The 22,361-nt window shown below is 42.1% G+C and overlaps 1 protein-coding gene and 1 pseudogene across 1 annotated transcript in view; one reads left to right on the forward strand and one right to left on the reverse strand.

Annotated features, from left to right (window-relative positions):
• Positions 1-1,475, reverse strand: part of SPTLC3 (serine palmitoyltransferase long chain base subunit 3) — a 137,512-nt gene extending 136,037 nt beyond the window's left edge. Inside the window, exon 1 of the mRNA XM_089519253.1 lies at positions 1,245-1,475. Within this exon, the coding sequence (XP_089375379.1) occupies positions 1,245-1,355 (111 nt within the window). The 5' untranslated portion in view covers positions 1,356-1,475. The remainder of the gene's footprint in view (positions 1-1,244) is intronic.
• A 51-nt stretch (positions 1,476-1,526) lies between these two features.
• On the forward strand, positions 1,527-2,797 carry LOC149313529 (uncharacterized; annotated as a pseudogene).
• Positions 2,798-22,361: the final 19,564 nt, after the last annotated feature.

The raw sequence follows: 22,361 nt of genomic DNA on the forward strand, positions 1-22,361 counted from the left end.
ACATGACCAAAGAAAAGCTAAAAACACGAATAGATATATAAACCCATGCTTCTGAGTCATGCTTAAACTGGAGGACGCTGAAGAAAAATGTAGGACATGGCCAAAGAAAAGCTAAAAGCACTCATGTAAGCCCATGCACCTTAGTCATCATCATACTCAAAATGGAGGACATTTTGGAGCTCCTCCTGGAGAGAAGGTTGGAATGGAGGGCAGGTCCTGGAAAAGGACAACAACAACAACACACAAAGTGGCTCCATTTGGGAAACCGTGGTCAAAAAGTGTTGTCACCCAGGAAAGACTAGAAAAACTAATGAGGGAAAGAAACCCAACTCCTTTGCCTTGAAGGAAAGTGGCTCCAGGGGAAGAGAAAGGGAAAGGCGCAGGGCTTAATTCAGAAGGAAGGAGTGTGAAGTGTGTGAGGGAGAAGGGTGGCTGCATCCACACTGGGGAAATAACCCGCCTTGAGACCGCTTTAACTGCCCCCAAGGCTCAGTACTAGGGAATCCTGGGAACTGTAGTTTGTTGTGGCACTAGAGCTCTCTCTCTCTCTCTCTCTCTCTCTCTCTCTCTGACAAAGAAGGCTCAATGTCTCACAAATACTACAGTTCCCAGGATTCCACATCGTTCAGCCAGGGCAGTTAAAGCGGTCTCAAACTGGGATGATTTCCGCAGTGTGTTTTGGACCCATGCTGTGGAATCCTGGGAATTGTCGTTTACTGTGGAACCACAGCTTTCTCTCTGACAGGGAAGGCTGAATAAAGCCTCGCAAAACTACAATTCCCAGAATCCCCCACCAGTTACAGCGGATTTAGAGCGGATTTATCCCTCTGGCAGGGAAGGCTCAAAGAGACCTCGAAAAAACTACAATTCCCAGAATCCCCCAGCTGTTATATCACTCTCAAAGCAGATTTATCCCTCTGACAGGGAAGGCTCAGTGAGGCTTCACAAAACTACAGTTCCCAGAATCCCCCCCAACATTTAAAGCAGTTTCAGAGCGGATTTATCCCTGCAGAGTGTTCTTTCTGACAGGGTTGGCTCAATGAAGCCTCCCAAAACTACAGTTCCCAGAATCCCCCAACAATTAAAGCGGCCTGGAAGCGGATCTATCCCTCTCTGACAGAGAAGGGTCAAAGAGGCCCCAAAGGAGCAGACTTCCCAGAATGCCCCAGCAGTTGAAGCGGTCTCAAAGCGGCGTCTGAACCCGGGTTAACTTCCCAGCGCGGACGCTGCTGCTCTTGGCTCACCTTGGGCTCCTTGGCCCATCCGTTCCTGCGGGGTCTCTCTGTCTTGAGGCCGGTCCTCCCCGGACGTCCCGGCGGCAGGTGCCCATTGGAGAGGCCATTGGGAGTCGCCATCTGGGGCCAGGAGGAGAGGGAGAGAGCCAGAGCCAGAGCCAGAGAGAGACGGAGGGGAAACGGCTGCCTACACTCAGCGGCCGGCAGGCAGACCGGCCCACAGGCATCCAAACTGGTCCGTCTGGCTCGCCCGGCAGGATGGATCGCCTGGGCAAGTGATGGCTCCCTCCGATGCAGCTGAGGAGGAGCAGAGCTCTCAGCCAGCGCCGGGGCGGGAAGGAGCAGGCCGGGCGGGAGGCCGGGCGGGCGGGCGCCCTCTTCAGACACACGCAGCCACGCCGGAGGAGCCCACGCCCAAGGCCCCGGGCCCCGCAGGCTCCTCGCCGTCGGACCCAGAGCCCTCCGGGTGGCATTGGCGGCAGACCCACTCCTCCAGACAGACTCTATCTATCTATCTATCTATCTATCTATCTATCTATCTATCTATCTATCTCTATCCATCCATCCACCTATCATCTATCTATCTATCTATCTATCTATCTAATCTAGATATCTATCTATCCACCTATCTATCCACCTATCATCTATACACCATCTATCTAGCTATCGCCTACCTATCTATCCATCCACCTATCATCCATCTATCTATCATCTACCTATCCATCCATTCATCCATCATCTCTACTATCTATCTATCTATCTATCTATCTATCTATCTATCTATCCATCATCTATCCATTTATCTATCATTCTCCATCTATCCATCTACCCTTCAATCCATCGTCTATCTATCCACCTCCCATCTTTCTATTATCTATCTACCATCAATGTATACATATCCATTTTATTACTGTATCTGTCTATCTATCCATCCATCATCTATCCATCTACTGTCTGTCTGTCTGTCTGTCTATCTATCTATCTATCTATCTATCTATTCATGCATCCATCATCTATCCATCTACCATCTATCTATCAACTATCCATCTACTATCAATCATCTATCTATCATCTATCCATCCCCCATCTTTCTATTACTGTATATCACCATCAGTGTATATCTATCCATTTATTATCTATCTATGTACCCATCATCTATCCATCTGCTATCTACCATCTATTTATCTATCTATCCATCAACTATCTCCCATCTTTTTATCTATATATTATCCCTTCTACCATCTATCCATCTACCATCTTTCTATCAAATATGTAGTCTCTATCTATCTATCTATCTATCTATCTATCTATCTATCATTTATTATCTGTCTATCTATCATTTATCCATCTACTTACTGTCTATCTATCTATCTATCTATCTATCTATCTATCTATCATCTAATCTTGCTATATATCTATTATCCATCCATCTACCATCTATTATCCATCTATCCATCTACTATCTTTCTATTATCTATCCATCTACCATCTACCTATCTATCAACTATCCATTTATTATCTATCTATTTGTCTGTCTGTCTGCTGCTCCTGGTGCAAGATAGGCCTCAGGGGTCTGGCCAGTAATTGTGGTCTGTCTCAGGAGCTTATCGCTCAGCATTTTAAACCGGCTTCAGGATGCGGGATGGAGGCAGGGTTTATCACACATTAAACCACCCTGGCCACCATCAGCCCAGGTCCCAGCCTGGTCCAAGATGCGCTCTGCCAGCACTTTTTAGAAGTCAGAAGCTCTTTAGGATACTCCTTCCAAAGGCCCTGGCCAAAATCCCATGGTTAAGAGCTTAAAAATTCAGTTTCTTGGGGCATATCAGGAAGCTGTATGTGATGATGTCTGGTGCAGAACACAGAAGGGCCATCTGGTTGCAAAGAAGGCTTTCCTTCCAACCTGCTCTTTTTACTCGTGTTGTATTTCTCTCCTTGCCAGTTCTTAAACATCTTGAAACCTTGGAATTAACTGAACTGTCATGCTGTAATTATGAGCTCAAATCAAGATTCTTTACATTTTCCTTTGTTAAATTACTAGATGGCACATGGGCGTGTATGAGTTTTTTTTTAAAAGGGGAAAACTATAGTATTTCAATCCCCATTTAGATGGTAAGCTCTATTTGCAGTTATTACTGCACTGAAATCCTGGAAGTTTGTGGGAATAAAATGCTGACATTGATTGTTGTTGTTGTTGTTGTTGTGTGCCTTCAAGTCATTTCCGACTTATGGTGACCCTAAGGCAAATCTATCACAGGGTTTTCTTGGTAAGATTTGATCAGAGGGGGGTTTGCTATTGCCTTCCTCTGAGGCTGGGAGAGTATGACTTACCCAAGGTCTCCCAGTGGGTTTCTGTGGTCTAGCTTGCTAAGTGCCTTTTGGGGTCATCTTAGATCGTAATGAATAAAGGAAGTCTAGTACATATTGACAATGAGATGTTGAAAATCTATGTTCTTGTTTTTGCAAATGACCATCCAAATTTGTCAACCAAAAAGAGAAAATGTCACACTAGGGTATAGTTTATGAGGATACAGTGAAGACAAACTGGGAACAGTTTTCCAATTCAGTTCCTTATGTGTTGCATTCCAACCAAGATAATCCATTGAAGAAATGCTCTGTGCAGCCAAGGAAACACATACACACTGTGGTGTGATACTACAGTTGGCCCTCCATTTGTGCAGGGGATCCGTTCCAGATTCCCCCCCCCCCCCCGTGAAGACGTAGGCTTGTGCATATTCAAGCCACATAGGTTTGAATAGGGCATACCACTGCGCGCATGGCCTAGGCATGTGTGCCATTAGAAGTAACAGAGGTCACCCCTCCGAACATAGTGGAGGTTGCAGATCTCAGATTCGCGAGTTAGGAGAGCCGACTGTAGTTCTCAGAGGCAGCTCCCTGAAAAGACTATCAATATGCATGCAGTTGTACTGGAAACATTGGCTTTTTTGGACTACAGCTCTCATAGCTGGGTGGAGGATTATAGGAGCTGTAGTCAAGGCTCTTAGTTTCTCTCTCTGTGTTAGAAGAGTGATCTTGTTATGTGAGAATCTTTGCAGTATTGATGTCATGGAAAGATCATTATCTGGTGGGCTGTTGTTGATAAATGCCATAAAGTTTACTTTGATGTATGGTGACCCTATGAATGAGAAACCTCCAGGTCACCCTGTCATCAACATGCCTGCTCAGGCCTTGCACATTCAGAGCCGCAGCGTCTTTGTATGAGTTGTATGAATTCATCTGCAATGGGGTCTTCCTCTTTTCATCCTTTTCCTCTTTTCTCTCTTTTAAACCATACTAAAATCTCTACAAAGATGATTAAAATGGTCTGCCCAGGAAGCTGATTGATCTGATTGATAGCACTTTTGGAGCTGTCTGTTGCCAGTAAGCAGTGTGTTGAAACCCTGGTTGACCTTTGGAATGGCGAAATAGTCAGGAGGTGGTCATAATTACTTTAAATTTTCTGCTTTTCTAGAGAGAACATAACTGGTCCTCTGTTCATGCTGTTGTGCGCCTTCAAGTCATTTCTGACTTGTGGAGACCCTAAAGTGAAACAATCGCGCCAGAATCTGTTCAGAGCAGTTTGCTATTCCTTCCTTTCAGGATGACAAAGCGTGACCTGCCCAAAGTCACCAAGTACATTTCCAAGGCTGGGCAGGAATTTGAACCCTGGATTCCCAAAGAGCTAGTCCAGCACTCAAACAACCATACCATGCTGGCTCTCCCTTCTTTATACATTTGATTTAGATCCACTTCTCAGAGCTGCTATGGAAGGGAGCTTCCAAAATAATTCAAAAGGTTCCATTTAAATCTCAGTGAATTATAAATATTACAATACTAAAAAACAAATTGAAACCATTTTAAAACACTGCATATTATAGCAGTGGGCCCAGCAAGGAAAAACAATGCAAGTGGTATAACTTCTTGGGAAGACTGCAACCAACAAAGTTTATGCCTCCAAATGTGGTGTCACATCCTGTTCTGTTGTGTCACAGTTTGAAGAAGAAAAGAGATGTTTTTCAGAAGAAAAAAAAACACCCCAAAACCCAAATGGTCTAAAAAAAACCCCTGAAGATACTCATACCGCAGAAACAGAAAAACACCCAAGCCACAACAAAAACGTGGGAGTTTGCCTCCCCACTAGCCCCCAGACAGCAAAAATTTACCATACGCAAGTCCAGAAATGAAAGTGATGCGACATTACTGTGGCCTCACACGGATGGAGAAATATTGGATTGCAAAGGAAGTATATTTTTGTGTTGCAAATGTATGTTAAATTTCCTGGACTTTGAGAATCTCCCAGCCGCATGGCCAGAAGGACGAGGTGCCAGCCTGCAAGTAATATCCCTCCATACCATCTGAACTGCAAACAGAAAAAGCAAAATGCAGGCCTATGACTAATATCTTCATTTTTCTCCTCCTGTTTGGTTTTTAACACCTTGCCTGATGAAGAAGCCAGTGGAACTTTGAAAGCTTGCAACATGTATATTGTGCATTTTGATTGACCAATAAAGGTATCACGGTTTGATGGTTTTTTAAATTGCATTTGCTATATGGCCAACACGGTTACCCCTGAATGTTTGATGCAACATCACTTAGTTGTGCCAATAGCAGCCATGCAGCCCAAGGTCTGGGGGAAAATGACCACTGGCTCCTTTGCAGCTCCCACACTTGTTCTATAAACCTTGTTAAATTATCAATTTGGAAGCTCCCGGCTTTGCAAATCGGCTGGCTGAACTCGGATTCGGTCAAGAATTTACATGGACTGCACCCACCCGGCGGTGTCAGAGGCATAAATCCATGAGATAGGATCTGGATGCAGCCCAAATTAGAATTCACTTTGGAAGTGGTAAGTCTATTTTAAAAGCTGTGCAATAAGCTCCCTTGTTTTAGAGGTTTGCCACCATCCTGGTTGCTACTTCTCTGGCTGACCTCTAATTTGTCTTCCTTAAAATGTACTCATAATTGGACACTCCAAATTCAATTTAAACACAGAGAGGAACAATTAATTCCTGTGGCCTGCACTCTGTGCTTCTGTCAATATAGTCTAAAATTGTATTAGCATTTTAAACAGTTGTGCTGGCTGGACTCTTCTCTGATATTCAGCTTGTGTTCTACTTAAAGACCCACATTATTACACTATAGCCCCAGCCAGTTGTTGCCCATCTTAAACTTGTGACTTTGATGGGGAGGGGGTTTCTAAATGAAACACTTTACATTTATTTTGTTTGGAGCCTTATGGCATGAGAAAAGAAAGCTGAAACAGAGTGGGAGAGTAGCAGCTCTCTCTCTGCCTCTCTGCATGCTGTCATAGCACTTCCATTCTCTTTTCGAGGAAGATGATAATAAAAGAATGCCTTTTGTCAAACTGACTTTTCCAGTGTGACAAAACAAAAGGCACACTTTTATGAGAGAGAACGGAAGTGCTACAACAATATGCAGAGAAAGCCACTACACTTTCGCTCCATTTTAGCTTTCTTTTTTTTCATCCAATAAGACTATAAGCTTTTAAACCTAGTGTTGTAGCTCATCATGTGTTGGAGGCCTGCACACACTCCTTTGTCCCTTTGAATCAAGGGCTGCATCTGCACTGCAGAAATGATGTAGTCTGACACTGCAGTTGTGGCACCAGAGCAATCTGTCAGAGAAGGCTAAATATCTCACCGAACTGCAAATCCCAGAATTCCACAACATTGAGCCATGGCAGTTAATGTGGTATCAAACTGTATTATTTCTGTAGTGCAGATGAAATCTATGAACTTAGTTATCACAGGTTGATGTCATTTACTGATTTGATAAACATCCCCTTTGCATTCTCCAAGTAATTTATAGAAATGTTGAAAAGCACAGGGTCTAAGACATCGTACTATACTTGAGACCTCTCTCTAGAGCTTTTACAAACACCCATTGGTTACAACTGGGCAGCAGTGTAGATCTACTTAATGGCTGTGGCTGCTAAATCATATTTTATTATCTTGATAACAAATACTACAATCAGAGTTTTCAAAATGGGTGTGGTGGATTTTATTTCTTGGCAAATAAATGTCACTTTTTATTATTGCAATTGTTTAAAATGCTTTGCCTTATTTTAACTGTTGTCTTACCTTCTTTGTCTAAACTTCTTCCTTTTTGAACTTTCCTGAAATGCAGAGATCAAAACAGAAACAAACTAAAAGACACACACACACACACACACACACACACACACATGTACAGTCAGCCCTCTGCATCCACAGACTTTTTATCCGCAGATTCAAGCATCCACAGTCTGAAAATATTTAAAGAAATATATAAATTCCAAAAAGCAAACCTTGATTTTGCCCTTTTATATAAGGGACAACATTTTAATATGGCCGTTGTATTTAATGGGACTTGAGCACCCACAGATTTTGGTATTCACAGGAGATCCTAGAACCAAACCCCAGCAAATACCAAGGGTCCACTCTATGTCTCTGTGTGTGTATGTATGTGTGTGTGTGTATATGGAGAGAGAGAACGAGAGAGAGAGATTTAAAAATTCTGAACAATAACACTTTACTAAATTCCTATAAAAGGACATTTGCAATAAACTAGGCATGTAATATTATAGGTTTTTTATTTTCAAGCCAGACTTGGAGTCAATACATTTCTATTGACTCTGACTCTACCCATAATTGCTTCCCACTCTGGCTCCCCATCCCTGTGTGTTTCCATTAATGGTTTTCAGATTGGCGTAAATTAATAATTCTTGTCCCTATAAGGACTTTCACCATCTAAATTCAATCTCATGTCACTGCCAATATCCCATCAACATCTATGTGCACTGTACAGGCACACCTCACTGTTCTTCAGGGTGCGTCATAGAATTATAGTTGGAAAGGCCCAGGGACGTAGCCAAGGGGGGGGGGTTCTTGGGGTCCGGACCCCCCCTTCCATTAGAAAAATGAATGGTGTGTACTGCTGCGCCGCCGCACCCAAGCCCCATTATAATGGTAGCACTTAGTCTGGACCCCCCCTTCCTAAAATCCTAGCTACGTCCCTGAAAGGGCCATTGAGTCCAAGCCTCTGATTAGTGAAGGATCTCCAGCTAAAGCATCCTCAGCAGGTAGCTGCCCAGCCTCTTTTTTTACACTGCCCAGAGGAGGAGACCCCACCATCTCTCCAGGCAATGGGTACCATTGCTGAACCACTTTTATTGTCAAGATGTTCCTTCTAATATCCAGTTGAAATCCATGCTCCTGTAATTTAAAACCATTAAACCTGGTTCTACATACATCAATTTTCAATTATATAGTACAACACTATTTTGTTACCTTCACTCATTCTTTTTACAGTAATTGTGTCTCAGTATCATATTCCAATTTATCGTTTTTTATTTTAAAATATTTTATTTCCCATAAAATAGCTATACACTTCACATACAAGGGGAAACAAACACACCAAATAATAATTATAACAAAAATAGATATGTCTACTACATATAAACCAATAGATCTAGCCAACATTCTACAATACAAACAATTAGCAAACAAAACGTCATTTTCCTTACTGTGACTATTCATTTTATCGCCAGATATACTGGATACTTTTGACCTTCTGTATCATTCTTTTCATCAAAAATCTCGTTATTCATAAGCGTTATTAGAGAATAAAGGAATAAGAAAACTTCAGACATTGTAATATGGTATGAGGACAGTAGGAATAAAGAAAATAAGTTCATATTTTGTTAATGGGGTTGTATTCTGATTTATTATTTTGACTTTCACAACTTTTTAGGCCTAGCACTATATTGCACTGAATACATAATAATGCAAATATGTGTTTAGATTTTTATATGCACTGGCAAATAAAAAAGTATGTTTTTAAAGAAATATTAATTTTATTGCCATGAACCTAAGCACAGACACCCACACACCTGAAGCTCAGGTCTAGATGGGAATCATGCAACCCTGAAAGTGTTGGATGATATCTGCCAGCATTTCACATCCTTGGCTTTGCTAGCTAAATCTACTGGGATTTGCAGCCCAGCAACATCGAGAGGGCTTTGTGATTCCTACCTCTCCTCTAAATTATGCTTCATCTGTCTGAAGAAGCAGGCTGTAGTCCACAAAAATCAATGCAGCAATACATCTGTTAGTGTTCAAGGTTCCACAGGGCTACTGGTTTTTATCTGCAATAGGCTAACATGGCATGACCTTTGGAAGTCTCTAAAGGACTGTTACCTCTTATATGTTTCTATGGCCCTGTACAGACAGGCCAAAATAAAGCTGCTTTGGGTCACTTTGGAGGTATGGTGTTTCAATGATGCATGCGTCCTAAGAGTCTGGAAGTTGCACCAAAGCTCCACTCCAGTCCTTAGGACTGGATCGTGGTTTTGGTGCAGCTTCTGGACTCTTAGGACGCATGTATCATTGAAACATCATACCTCCAAAGTGACTCGAAGTAGCTTTATTTTGGCTGTCTGTATCAGGCCTATGTGTGCCTATCATCTGAAGCCCATCTTAAATTGCCTCTTAATTCTGAGATTCCACTGGTGTCTGCTCACAAGCAGGTATTTTCTGGGTTTGCCCATAAACTGTGGAACGGCCGTCTCTAGAAAGATCCAGTTTGGTGCCATCCATGTTAACTTTTGGGTGCCAGGCAAACACGTTTTTATTCTCACAAGCTTTTTTCAATATGTTCAAACTTTGTTTTAAAACTGTCTTTCTTCAATATTTATTTGAAATTTCTATTCTGTTTTGAATTCCCTCTTTTACTACTGCTTTTAATTTAATTTATATTGAGCAATATTCCTTTATTTATAATTTATAGCAATATTTTCATTTATATGTCATCCTAACCACTTTGATTATAGAAAAACTTGTTCATTAAAGAAAATAAATTACTCTCCTTCCCAAATAGTTTCTGGAACCCAACTAAGCCCATGCAGTTTGCATATCTTTCTTTTTAGGTGTATAGTGTCTGGCTCCCACTTCTCCAGTGCCTTACATACATAAGGAATGCGATTTACAGCAGAAATTAAATGCTGTGTCCTTTTTCTTGGATCTACTAACTGCAGCTGTGAATCTATGATTCTATGATTCTATCTGTTGCTGTTTTAAGGGAAGACTTAGGCCCTGTTCCCATGGGCCAGATAAAATGGTCTCCCTTGTACTCTTTGTGGAGAATCAAGACGATGCAGGGCTGAAATCCTGAGTCTGGAGGGAACAGTCCAACAACATCCAGACCCTTCAGTGTGAAACCCAGGATATATCCCTCTTAAAACATATTTTAAAAACTCCCTTTTTGCTCTGGATGTTTTTGGAAAAGCTGAAGCCTTCCATCCTGGTGGTGGCTATTTGAAACTTGTCCCACCATGCTTCGTGGGCCAATGCTCTTGCTGTGCATCACTTGCCCTGAGGTCAGAATCAGGTGCCCAGCCATGTGATTGACTTCCGAGCAAGCAATGTGCAGTGGGGCCACTGGGCTGTGGGATGCACATGTGAACAGATGCCCACCATCAGAACAGAGGGTCCAGGTAATGGGGGGCGGGGAGGTTAGGACAACTCAGGGCCAAGATACTCTGGGCAGCACCAGGAATATCCTGGTTCATGCAGACATCACCATAGTGAAAATAAGAGCACTTTGAAAATGAGAGGTCATCAAAGATTAGGACATAGATTTCAACATACATGATTTATCACTAAAAGTTTTCTGATGGTACATAACAAGGTAAATGACAGCAGTAAGCAAATTTTGTGCAATCTGAATGACTATTCTATTTTCCTGTAGTACAATCATTTAATGTCACTTGTAATGAGTAAACACCTAGGAATTTCTACTGGGCATCTGAGGCACTCCCATCTAATAATAATTCCCAACCACTTGAATGCTGATTTGTTGTTCCCTGCATGTCTCATGCTAGCTAGAGATAGAATTCAGATGAACTGAATTAATAAGACTGTTCTTATACAAGTCCCTATGAGAAGTTTAATTAGTTTATGTTCTCATATATTCACTGCCTAGATTAAGTGTGCTGTCACCTTCCAAATTTATATAAATGCAGATTCTCATTCTTGGGCCTCTCTGAAAAACGGACGCATCCATACTGCTAAAGTACTCCTATCAGGGAGTACTGCTAAAGTACTCCTGCTAAAGTACTCCTATCATCATAAGGAGAATCAAATAGACCAACCTCAATATCTATCTAGGATGCCTGCCCACAAAGAAACTGAAGACAAGAACAGTCGATAAAGTGACAGTCAGTCCGCAAGACAAACAAAAAAGGCTACACTTGTACGCCAACATTGAGTATATAAGTTCTTTAAGGTCTTGCAGCTTTGATTTTGGCAGATTTGATTAGTCATGGATTTGATTAATGTGTGCTTTCAAAGAATCTTTAGGTCCTCCAGCATGACTATGGCTAACTTTTGCCAGAGGTCTTGCTGGATGACCTAGAGATTCCTAGAGAGAATACTTCTGTAGGGATTTGTAGATTATCCAGCACAATTCTGTGGCCACCTTCCAGCATATGCTGACCGTAGAATTGCTCTGTAGGACCTAACGATTCCTAGATAGGGTTCCTCAGGCAAAAAAAGGTATTCCCCCCCCCTTCAGTTTTTCACTTTTCACAGGGGTCTTCTGTCCCTAACCCCAGCAAATGTGGAGGGCCCACTGTAGAAAAAAGATACTGCCCACTAGCTCAGTCTCTACTGTCATGGTAGCCTCCAGATGTTGGGCATCTCCATCATGTATGCTGTTTTCAAGTTATAGGAATTGCATTCCAACATTTGGGGAAATCCAGGTTTGGAACTAACAAAATCTTTCTGCATTAAATTGTCACAAAGTTCTGTTCATCAGCTGGAGATTACCCAAACACAATATTATAAATATTTGAACAATTAAATGTACAAACTACTAGCAGATATCTTGGTAGTAGATATGGATTCAAGGGATATCCTGAGTTTGAAAGTTGTCGGTATCTATATTAGTTTAAAAGACTTTGGTGCCCTTAGTCAAATAGCAAGTGGAGCCCTGTTTAGTACTAGTTGGGGAAAAGGCTTATCCTGCCAAGCCAAGCTAGGTTTCTCCTAAATCTTATTTAACAGGGATATGGAAGTGGAGCCATTGCACATGTTAGGTGATACATTTTTGTAATGAACACATGCAATCGTGTGTGTGTGTACATAATTACATCTTTATAATATATGTAGGCATTCAAACTATGTATATATGCAATTAGAAGGAACCACAATTGTTTTATCCATTGGTATCTGCATCTTTATAATATCTGTGGTGGTCATATTATATTTTATTATTTTATAGACACTGTCTTGGGGTTTCTTCTGGATCAAAAGGTAGGATAGAAATTAAATCAGGTAAATTAAAAAAAAATTGTTGTGCATACATGAATGTTTCCCAGACTTGCCCTAATTTCTGGGTTGAAATTAATAGCATAACACCCCCTGCAAGATATGTATTCAGAGGTATACTTCACTCTTATACAGTCCCCCAAACAAATACATTCTGCCTTTTCTCACAACCATAGGCATCTTCCTTGGAAATGTTATTTTGCCTTCTGGCCTCTGGGACTTATTTTTTCTAGCTTAGCAATGGGGCTGAGTTCTCTGGACATGCTGGGATTCTTCCACAGTTGCCAGCTGTGACATAGGTTGTGTTAAGGAATCCCATTGGAATCTTGCCCTTCCTTTACGGTTCAAGGGGCCAAGGGGCCCACGGGCCTACAACTAGCATAAAGATGGGTGATACATCAGCTTAATTTCTTAATTTCTTCAAGTCTTCCTTAACTTGCCAATATTGACATTGCTGGCATATATGCCATGTTTTTGTAGGAATATGCAAAACATTTTGTGTACACGGCAATATTAAAAAGGTAGTACATGAAATCCAAAGTATATGGAGAAAGTTGTTATATCTTCTAGTTATGCCAAAGTGTGGGCAACTGTGGCTCACAGGTTTTGCTGTAGACAGCATAGTCAGGAGTGTGGGAACTGCAGTTCAACCTCCCAGGGGAGTTAGGGGGCATAATTACCTGCCTTTGAATTATGCCAACAGAGACAGAGCCACGGCTCCTAAAGCAGCATAGCACTTTCTGTTTTCTGGAAATTTTATTGTTCCCTTTTATGTGCTTCCAGAAGAATACAGATCCTGTGGCCTGGTTATGAAACGAGCGGTAGGTTTTTATCTTTTCCTTAGGGTGCATGGTAAAGATTGTTCACGATGCCACTCACTTCCAAATTAAAATGCCCATTAAATTACAAAGCTCACTTGGTAGCCTCGAGTAAATCTTTTACAACTTTAAGATGCTTGGTGCTGTTTGTGAATGCTGCAGTTTGCTTGTGCCCTCAGTCTTACATGGGGATCCAGTCTGTTGTGCTTTGCAGGTGGGTGTGGAGCCATGGCAGTCTCCATGTTGGAGCACCAATGCCCTAGTAACCCATATGTAGTTGTGGGTTCCTGTGGAGGGGAAGGAAAGGTTGGCCTGGGTCAGGTATTCCTTTGTAGACATTGTACACCATAGTTTTTTTCTGGTGGGGAGATGTAAAAACAGCTCCCCCAGCATGCATCCTTCTCAGTTCAGTTTTGACTTTGCCCCCCACCCTTGAGACTGACACAGTTGGCAGGTTATTGTTTTGACTGTGTTGTAATATTTCTGTGACACAATGTTTTGTGTTTTGTCTCAATTCTGGCAGCTTGAACTTCAGGCAGGCTTCAGTTTGGGGAAGACTGATCTTGGGAGGTCATCACTCCCACTTCAGGGATCTCTTTATAGGACCATGGGATGGAGGCAGGGACATACTAAGTTTAAGGTGACAGGGAACCACTCAGTGGCTTTCATGCATATGAATCTAATTTCTGAAATACCCTGTATACCTCCAGCAGGTGAATCGGGGATAAAAGCTTGGTTTTTACCATTCGACAGGCAGGTATACCAATGTCTGGATCCATGCTAAGCCTCTTCAGCTGTGACAAATAACTTTTTATAATTTTTTGTGGGTTTTTCGGGCTATGTGGCTGTGTTCTGGAAGAGTTTATTCCTAACGTTTTGCCTGCATCTGTGCCTGACATCTTCAGAGATGCCAGTCACAGATGAAGCGAAACATTAGGAATAAACTCTTCCAGAGCACGGCCACATAGCCTGAAAAACCTACAAAAAACTATGGATGCCCGCCGTGAAAATCTTTGACAAATAACATTGTGGCCTGATATATGCTATTTTGTGTCCATGCCTGTCTGACTGTGCTCTGCCCCACCCTCACTGCTGGGGGGACACAGTCAAACTTTCTGTCCTCTGAGAGTCAACTTTCATGGATTACCACCACAGCCCCCTGTATACCAGTGGTCCCCAGTATATTACCTCTAGAGCTTGTGTGGATTTTTAAATCTCAGAAGTGTCAGACAGCATGATCAGTAGTCAGAAATCCTGTGGGTTATAGTGCAACAATGCTTGGACCATTGCTTTATACCAGCAATGTTTATTAGTCTACAACTGCATAGGTGAAGCCAGCTGTAGAGGTCATTCCTGTGTGGATGTGTGTATTTAAGGATTCCATGGGAAGCACAAAAGTCAAATGGCATTGCTCGTATTGTATATATTTAAATGTTGTAGAGGTTATCCGGAATGAACTTGCACAACGAATCTGCCTTGATGTTCATGTTCTGTTTTAAAGACGTGTGTTGCAAAGGTTATGGGCTATGCATTCTCAGTTTAGATGGAATGCTGGCTAAGCTTGTTAAGCCTCATTGTTGCCCTAGCACTCATACAACATGACTTCCCTAAAGCAAACCTAATACTTGGGTAGCTTCTGTAGTGGGGGACACCAGGAATGATTTTTGAAAACCTATTAGGGCAAAAGTCCTGCAGGTATATGACAATTTGGGTGCATTAGTCTATTTCAGGCTGCTAAAAACACATTTTATTTGCCTATAATAAATTATATAGGCCACTCCTCTGAAAAATAACTTCTAGGCATTTTACATAAAACTTTAAAAACACTTATTAGAACACATGATGTGAATACATTTGAAACTAACAGCAGAGGTTCAGAACAGAATCAGGCTTGCTTATCCAGTTCCTTAAGTCCTGAGAAAATAACAGCTTTATTTACTTTCTTGTACTGAATAAGAGAAGAAAATACAGATTAAATTCTGTAATGAGGGAATTCCAGGTAAGTTGGCACAGCCAACCAAGAAGATTTTACCATAGGTCTTCCTCCTATAAACATGGAACATGGATCATGGCCAGAAGATTTCAGCAGCTGTAAGCTTGTTGGTATGTGTGGACATATACCTACAAAAATAATCTCTTTTAGGTTATGTTTTTGAAGTCAGTTTGCAGTGGAAATAGACTCTTAGCTCATGAACAGTTTTCAATAGCAGACAAGTATGATTTTTGACAGACCTAATTTAAGGGGCAAAGGCGGTATCCAGACCGGCGCAAAGCACCGGCCTGGATACATGCTAGAGTTGCCTCGGGGCATCCTTTACAGACGCCCTGCAACCCTAGCACGTAACTGTGGCATTGTAATGGCGGCGCCATGTCTACGTGGGTGCCGCCATTACGTCATGGCCGCGCTGCCTCCAAACGGAGCAGCGTGGGTGTGATGCACATGCGCCACTGCAGGGTGCTTGTGGCACCCTTTCAGCGGTGCCGGAAGGAGCTCCGTTTTGGAGCTCTTTTTGCCGTTTGTGTCGCTGGCACAGCCATTACACGGCTGCACCAACGACACAAAAGAGAAAGGGGCCAAGTGGCCTCTTTCTTTGCCTCCCCACCACTGTTGGGGTGTCCTTGGGGCATGAAGCCCTAAGGACACCCCTTTCCAGGCCGCAAGGAAGCGGCGTTTTGCCGCTTCCCCGAGGCCAGGAAAAGCGGCAGATTGGGGCCTCTGGGGCTGTCACTGTGGCAGCTCAGGCCCTGATCCGTCGGGGAAAGGGGCGGGTGCCGGCCGCCCCAAAGGGGCGGTCTGTATCCCGCCTTACTTCCTATCTGATTTTCATTATTCTTGCTATTTCACAACCAAGTGTTCCACTGTTCATGCAAATGTAGTCAAAACTGCATCTCCACAAACCAGAGGAAGATGTCAGCAGTCTCAAGGTAACCCTGAAGTTAGCAATCATAGTAAAAATTGCAACCAGATGTGGGGATGGGGATGGAGATGGAAATGGAAAAGGAAGAGACATACATTTTCAAAGTTATAGAGAAAACCATCTAATCATTCTGATAATTAATTTACTGGTTGATGCTAAGAAGCTATTTCAAGATGATCCAGAGGCAAAAGAAGAGTTTCTCATAGAAATCAATGGAGACATCCAAACTGCCATGGTTCAATGCTGTGGAATCCTCAGATTTGTAGTTTGTTGTGGCACCAGAACTCTCTGCCAGAGAAGACCAAATATCTCACAAAACTGCAAATCTCAGAATTCCATAGCATTGAGCCATGGCAGATAAAATGGTGTCAGACTGCATGACTTCTCTGGTGCAGATGCAGCCTCGGTTGTTTTTATTTTCTAACATTATTTGCAACTTGTTTTGGTGTTTTACAATTTTTGCCTTGTTTTGCAATCAGATGAGTTCCGTGTTCCCATTAGAATGCCTGTATGTTCCAGGGAGGAGAGATTTTACTGGTTGGGTTTCTAGTCATCAGGCAATGGATAAGCAGATAAAAACTTTGCCCTCCCCGCAGTGTTGTCAGCCTTGTCTGAGTTTGGAAAGCACAAGATTTTGCCTCCCCCCGATTCTCTGGTATGCGGAGAGAAACATATGATACAACTTTAATGTAATATTGCATCACATCATTACAGGTTGAAGCAGAAACTCTAGTACAGAGTCTTTAGAGACACTTGTCTATCCTAGAATGTCATGCTTGCTTCTGTGGGGGAGTCTATTCAAGCCCTGCCCCTTCCTCCTGGAGAAAAACAGAACGATGCCTGTGTGCCATTACCAGGTCTTATTCTGTCAGTGCTAGTACAGCAAGCTGGAGTGCAACAACTAAATTACCTGACATTCCAGCTGGGTTGGTGGATTTTCCTGCTCATTCCAACAGGAAGGGCCCAGGAGGTAGATAAACTGATTGTTATCACAGAGGTAAAACTCTCAGAGCCTGTTCTTAGCCACATCCAACAAGGTGTGTCACAATGCTAACATAGCAGTGTCAAGGTGGAGAGAAGCATGCCGCAAAGGAAGAAAAGTGTTCAGATTTTTTTGATCCAATCCCAGGAATGGTAGCAGCCTTCCTCAAGGGTAATTGCCTTAGATACATTGGAAAATACCATCATACTATGAGTAAATTTATCTGTATGTTTCATTCTTCTTGTTGTCATTAGATGCCCCCAGGACATTTTGTTGGGAAACAATCTGAAGCAAGCTCAGACTTGAATGTTTACACTTCCTGCGTGAGTTTTAACGACACCGCTTCAGTGAATCAATTCCTGTCTGCATTAAATTGATCAGTTTTTGTGAACTCTTTCCAAGGATGACTCAGCTTGCCACTGGAAATAATGCCCTGCCTCCCTTTATTACACCATACCCCCAAACCTGCTGTAACCTTCATCTAGGAGTAACAACTGGAGCATTCTTTTAAAATAATTGTTGTTGAAGTCGTTTCCAACTTATGATGACCCTAAGGTGAACTTATCATGGGGTTTTCAGGGCCTGAGAGTGTTTGACTCAACCAAGGTCACCCAGTTAGGCTAAATGCAATTGCTAGTCCCAACTAGAATGGGTCCATTTAATCCATGGGATCTTTATAAATCAACACTTATGAAAGTTCCATTGGTTTAATTGATATATTCTAACTGGTACTAACAATTGGATTTAGTCCAGGGATGGGAAGCACATGGCCCTCCAAATATTGTAGAACTGCAGGTTCCAGCAGCCCAGTCCACAATAGTGAAGAATGCTGTGAGTCTCTAGTCTAGAGCCTTATCACTTGAGAAAGCTAAGTGGAAATGGAGCTGGAGAGTAGCTGCTTTCTCCATGCCTTACCACATGACATCACAGCACTTCAGTTCTCTTCCCACAGCAGACAGTTGTAAAAGCATATCTTTTTTCTAGCTGGAAAAATCTGTTTGACAGCAGACATGCTTTTACAACCATCTCCCACAAAAAGAGAAATGAAGTACTACGATGCCATGCGGTAAGGCACAGAGAAAGTCACTACTCTCTGGCTCTGTTTCGTTTTCTCGTGTGATAAGTCAGCATGTGTTCCAACATCTGGTGAGCCACACAGTTTCCAACCCAATCACATTATAAAAAGTTAGCTGACAACAATGTGTTATGTTTTATTTTCTTGAATTTTTAAACAAATGTTTACCGAATACTTAGGATCCTTGTACAGCATGTATTTATTCCACACTAAAATGAGTTTTGCTTCTCTTTCTTTCTTAGTCTGTCAAAAATTTTGCAAGATGCCAGTTTTTATACAGATAGACTGCACTTTCCAAGTATGCAAACTTTTTCAAATCATTTTTTTATTTGGATTTTTTAGCCTACCCCATCGCAAAGGCCCATGGTGCTTTGAAATCTGAAAACATCAACCTAAGAAGTAGAAAAAATAACAGTGTTTTTAGAACTTTGCAATTTTACAGAGAGTGGAGTATACAATCAATTACAATACAATAAAGAAAGACAAAAATGTCACCACATACGTGATCAAATGTTAATTCCCCTCCCAGCATACCTTCTCTTTTAACCCTTGAATAATATTTATTGTCATGTAGTATTTCATGCATTCCCAGGCCACTCTTTTGATTGTAGCTCAGCGAAGGATACATCCCCCTGAAAAGAGAATGGTTTCAGAAAACAACTCTTTATGCAGATTCACTGAGAAGTCCTATTGAATAACTGGGGCCAACCTCCAGATCAGTTATTTTCAGGACTTCAGTCATGTATGCAGTGCAACATTTTGTGTGTTTGATTAGAAGAAACTGTCTCCGTATTCACTCGGGTTTCCTTACAGGTAAGAGTGCACAAGACTGTAGCCTAGTAGGACAAACTACTGAATATTTGCTCTACTAATTCCAGATAACTTTGTTTAAATATGCAGCCTTAGCTATCAATATGAGTTGTGAAATGGCTTCCATGTATGGTGATCTAAATGTTTATTTTGACATGGTAGGTGCCATGGATTTTGTTTCTCACCCAGGCTTGGTTTCTTTAGTTATTTTTAGAATTTAGCATCTCAAGACTTAAAATAGTATATGACCTTCTGGAAACCCACTCCATGAGAAAACCTATTTTACCTTGTGTTGAAAATGCTGCTTTTAAATGCTGCCAGTGGCATTTTCAGGATTTGATTCTGGATGGGTATGACAGACTGACCAGGGACCAGGCTGGATGAAGTGAGGATGGAGGGGAAGAGACTTAGGAGTTTATCACATTAACAAATAAGCTGGTTTACCTCTTCCTGCTTGAATTCAGGATCTGCGATACCCCCAGATGTTATACCTAAATCGTTGCTGATTTAGCTGGGATGCCACCCCCCAGATGCATCCTGGGTCGAAGCCTTACTCAGCCAGCCAGTTTTGAAGTTGGAAGTTCCCTGACTTCAAAAAAGTGTTGCTTGAGCAAGGCTTTGACCCAGGATGCAGCCAAGCGGTGGCATCCTGGCTAGATTGGTGGCAATTTAGGTATGATAACATCTGGGGGCATAACAAATCCTGAATTCAAGCCAGAAGTGGTAAACCGACTTATTTGTTATTGCGATAAACTTGTTAATCTTTTCCACCTCTGCCCACCAGGTTTTTCTGTGCAACATTAGGCAAGACCTGAGGGGTCCAGAGGTGGCGTTCCAGTGGTCTGTGAGGAACTACTTAGGAAGCTGGGGATGTTTAGCCTGGAGAAGAGAAGGTTAAGGGGTGATATGATAGCCCTGTTCAAATACTTAAAGGGATGCCATATTGAGGCTGGAGCAAGCTTGTTTTCTGCTGCTCCAGAGAACAGGACCCAGAACACTGGATGCAAGCTACAGGAAAAGAGATTCCACCTCAATATTAGGAGGAACATCCTGGCAGTAAGGGCTGTTCGACAGTGGAACACACTTCTAAGGAGAGTGGTGGAGTCTCCCTCCTTGGAAGTATTTAAACGGAGACTGGACAGCCATCTGTCGCGTATGCTTTGATTGAGAGTGGTGGTGGTGGGGGGTTGGACTGGATGGCTCTTGTGCTTCCAGACTGAATCCTTACTGGCTCCTCATTTTGGAGAGTCCGCTAAATAAGTGAGTTGACAGGATTCACATTGAGGCTCACTTCAAATTCACTGCGTATTGGTCTGGTGTGGAATGCCAGTTTGCTTGTGCTCTGGTACACCACCGCAAAAACCCCGGGTTGCAAATTTCCCATGATGCCGTGCTGCAATTTTACCCCATTTGTTTCCAGTGCTCCTCCCTGAATGAATGCATTCACGTTTTAACATGGACAGGAGACATGCTGGCGAGGAGGGGGGAGATCGGGGGAGAGAGAGAAAGGAAAAAGAGGGGGCAAAGAGAGAGAGAGTGGGGTTAGTAAAGTTTCTAAAGGACTCTTTGGGGTTGGGGGGCAGGATGTCCTCCAAAGTGGGGCCAAGGTGGAGGCAGGATTTACTTCCAAGTAGAACTGCAGTTTCTCCACTGATTTTTTTTGCAGTGAAAGAAATTTATTATTATTATTATTAAAAATTCTTTCACTGCATAATAATAACAACAATAATAACAACAATAACAATAATTTTGCCAGTGGGTGATACATTTGGATGAAGCAGAGGGCATTTAGAGATAGGTGACATTCCCTATCATTCACATGAGGCTAGGGATGGAGGGTAGATCCAGATGGCAGATCTGAAGGGAAAGAAACAGGAGGCTGGAGAGAGAGAGAGATGGAACTCCCAGAATTCCATAGCCTTGAGCCAAGGACCCCACAACAAACTCCAACTCCAATAATAATAATAATAATAATTTTTAAAATAATTAATAATAATAATAATAATAATAATAATAATAATAATTTAAGTTATTAGTTTGCTGAGGCACCAGAGCTCTCTGGCAGAGAAGGCTCAATGTCTCAGGACACTACAGTTCCCAGAATTTCATAGCACTGAGCCAGGACAGCTAAAGTGAAGTCAAACCAGATCATTTCCTCAGTGCAGATGCAGAGGCTAGCATTCACATGAAACTGGAAAGAGTTGGGAGGTAGATTTCAATCCAGATGACAGATCTGAAGGGAAAGAAACAGGAGGCTGGAGGGAGAGATGGTACGCCCAGAATTCCATAGCCTCAAGCCAAGGAACCCACAACAAACTCCAACTTCAATAATAATAATAATAATAATAATAATAATAATAATAATAATAATATATAATAATAATAATAATGATAATAATTTATTTTAAAATAATAATATTAATAATAATGAATTTTAATAATAATAATAATAATAATAATAATAATAATAATAATAATTAAGTTATTAGTTTGCTGAAGCACCAGAGCGCTCTGGCAGAGAAGGCTCAATGTCTCATGACACTACAGTTCCCAGAATTCCATAGCACTGAGCCAGGACAGTTAAAGTGGAATTAAACCAGATTATCTCCCCAATGTGGATGCAACCTAAGAGAAGGCAACTGTTACAAAGGGAAGGAGAGATGTAGATGAAATAGATGAGGAGAATGACAAGAGGATAGATGTAGATGTGGATGAAACGCATGGGGGCTCTGACAAGGAGTACCCCTTTGAATTTGGCTGCCAGGGATGGGAAAATAGAAGGGAAGAAGAAAGGTGAAGCTGTCATTCACGTGAAAGTGGAGCCAGGCTCCCTTCTTCACCCTGGAAGTGCAAAGGTTCAGGATGCGTCCAGAGCCCCACTGAGCATGCACAAGTGTCCCATTTCGAACCATTGAATCCCCATGGTATACACCGGTGTGGTAATACAATTTGCACTCACTCCGCTTTGCCTGAATCCACATCACATGACTTGCCTTGGATTTGATTCCCGCTCAATTCGGAAGGGCAACGGAAGGGCAACCAGGTGTGATAAAACAGTCACGTTATAATGTCAATTCCCATCGTTTGACCCGCAGTCACCCCTGATCTTAGCTCCAATAACCTCAGTGTGATAAACGCCTATGATTCTATTATTTTATCCCCTTGATGAGGTGCCTTTTCCACAGTCAGCAGGGTT

The sequence above is a fragment of the Sceloporus occidentalis genome, unplaced genomic scaffold, assembly GCF_023333645.1.
Source record: "Sceloporus occidentalis isolate IW3139 unplaced genomic scaffold, rSceOcc1.0.p SCAF_4, whole genome shotgun sequence".
NCBI classification, from domain to species: domain Eukaryota; kingdom Metazoa; phylum Chordata; class Lepidosauria; order Squamata; family Phrynosomatidae; genus Sceloporus; species Sceloporus occidentalis.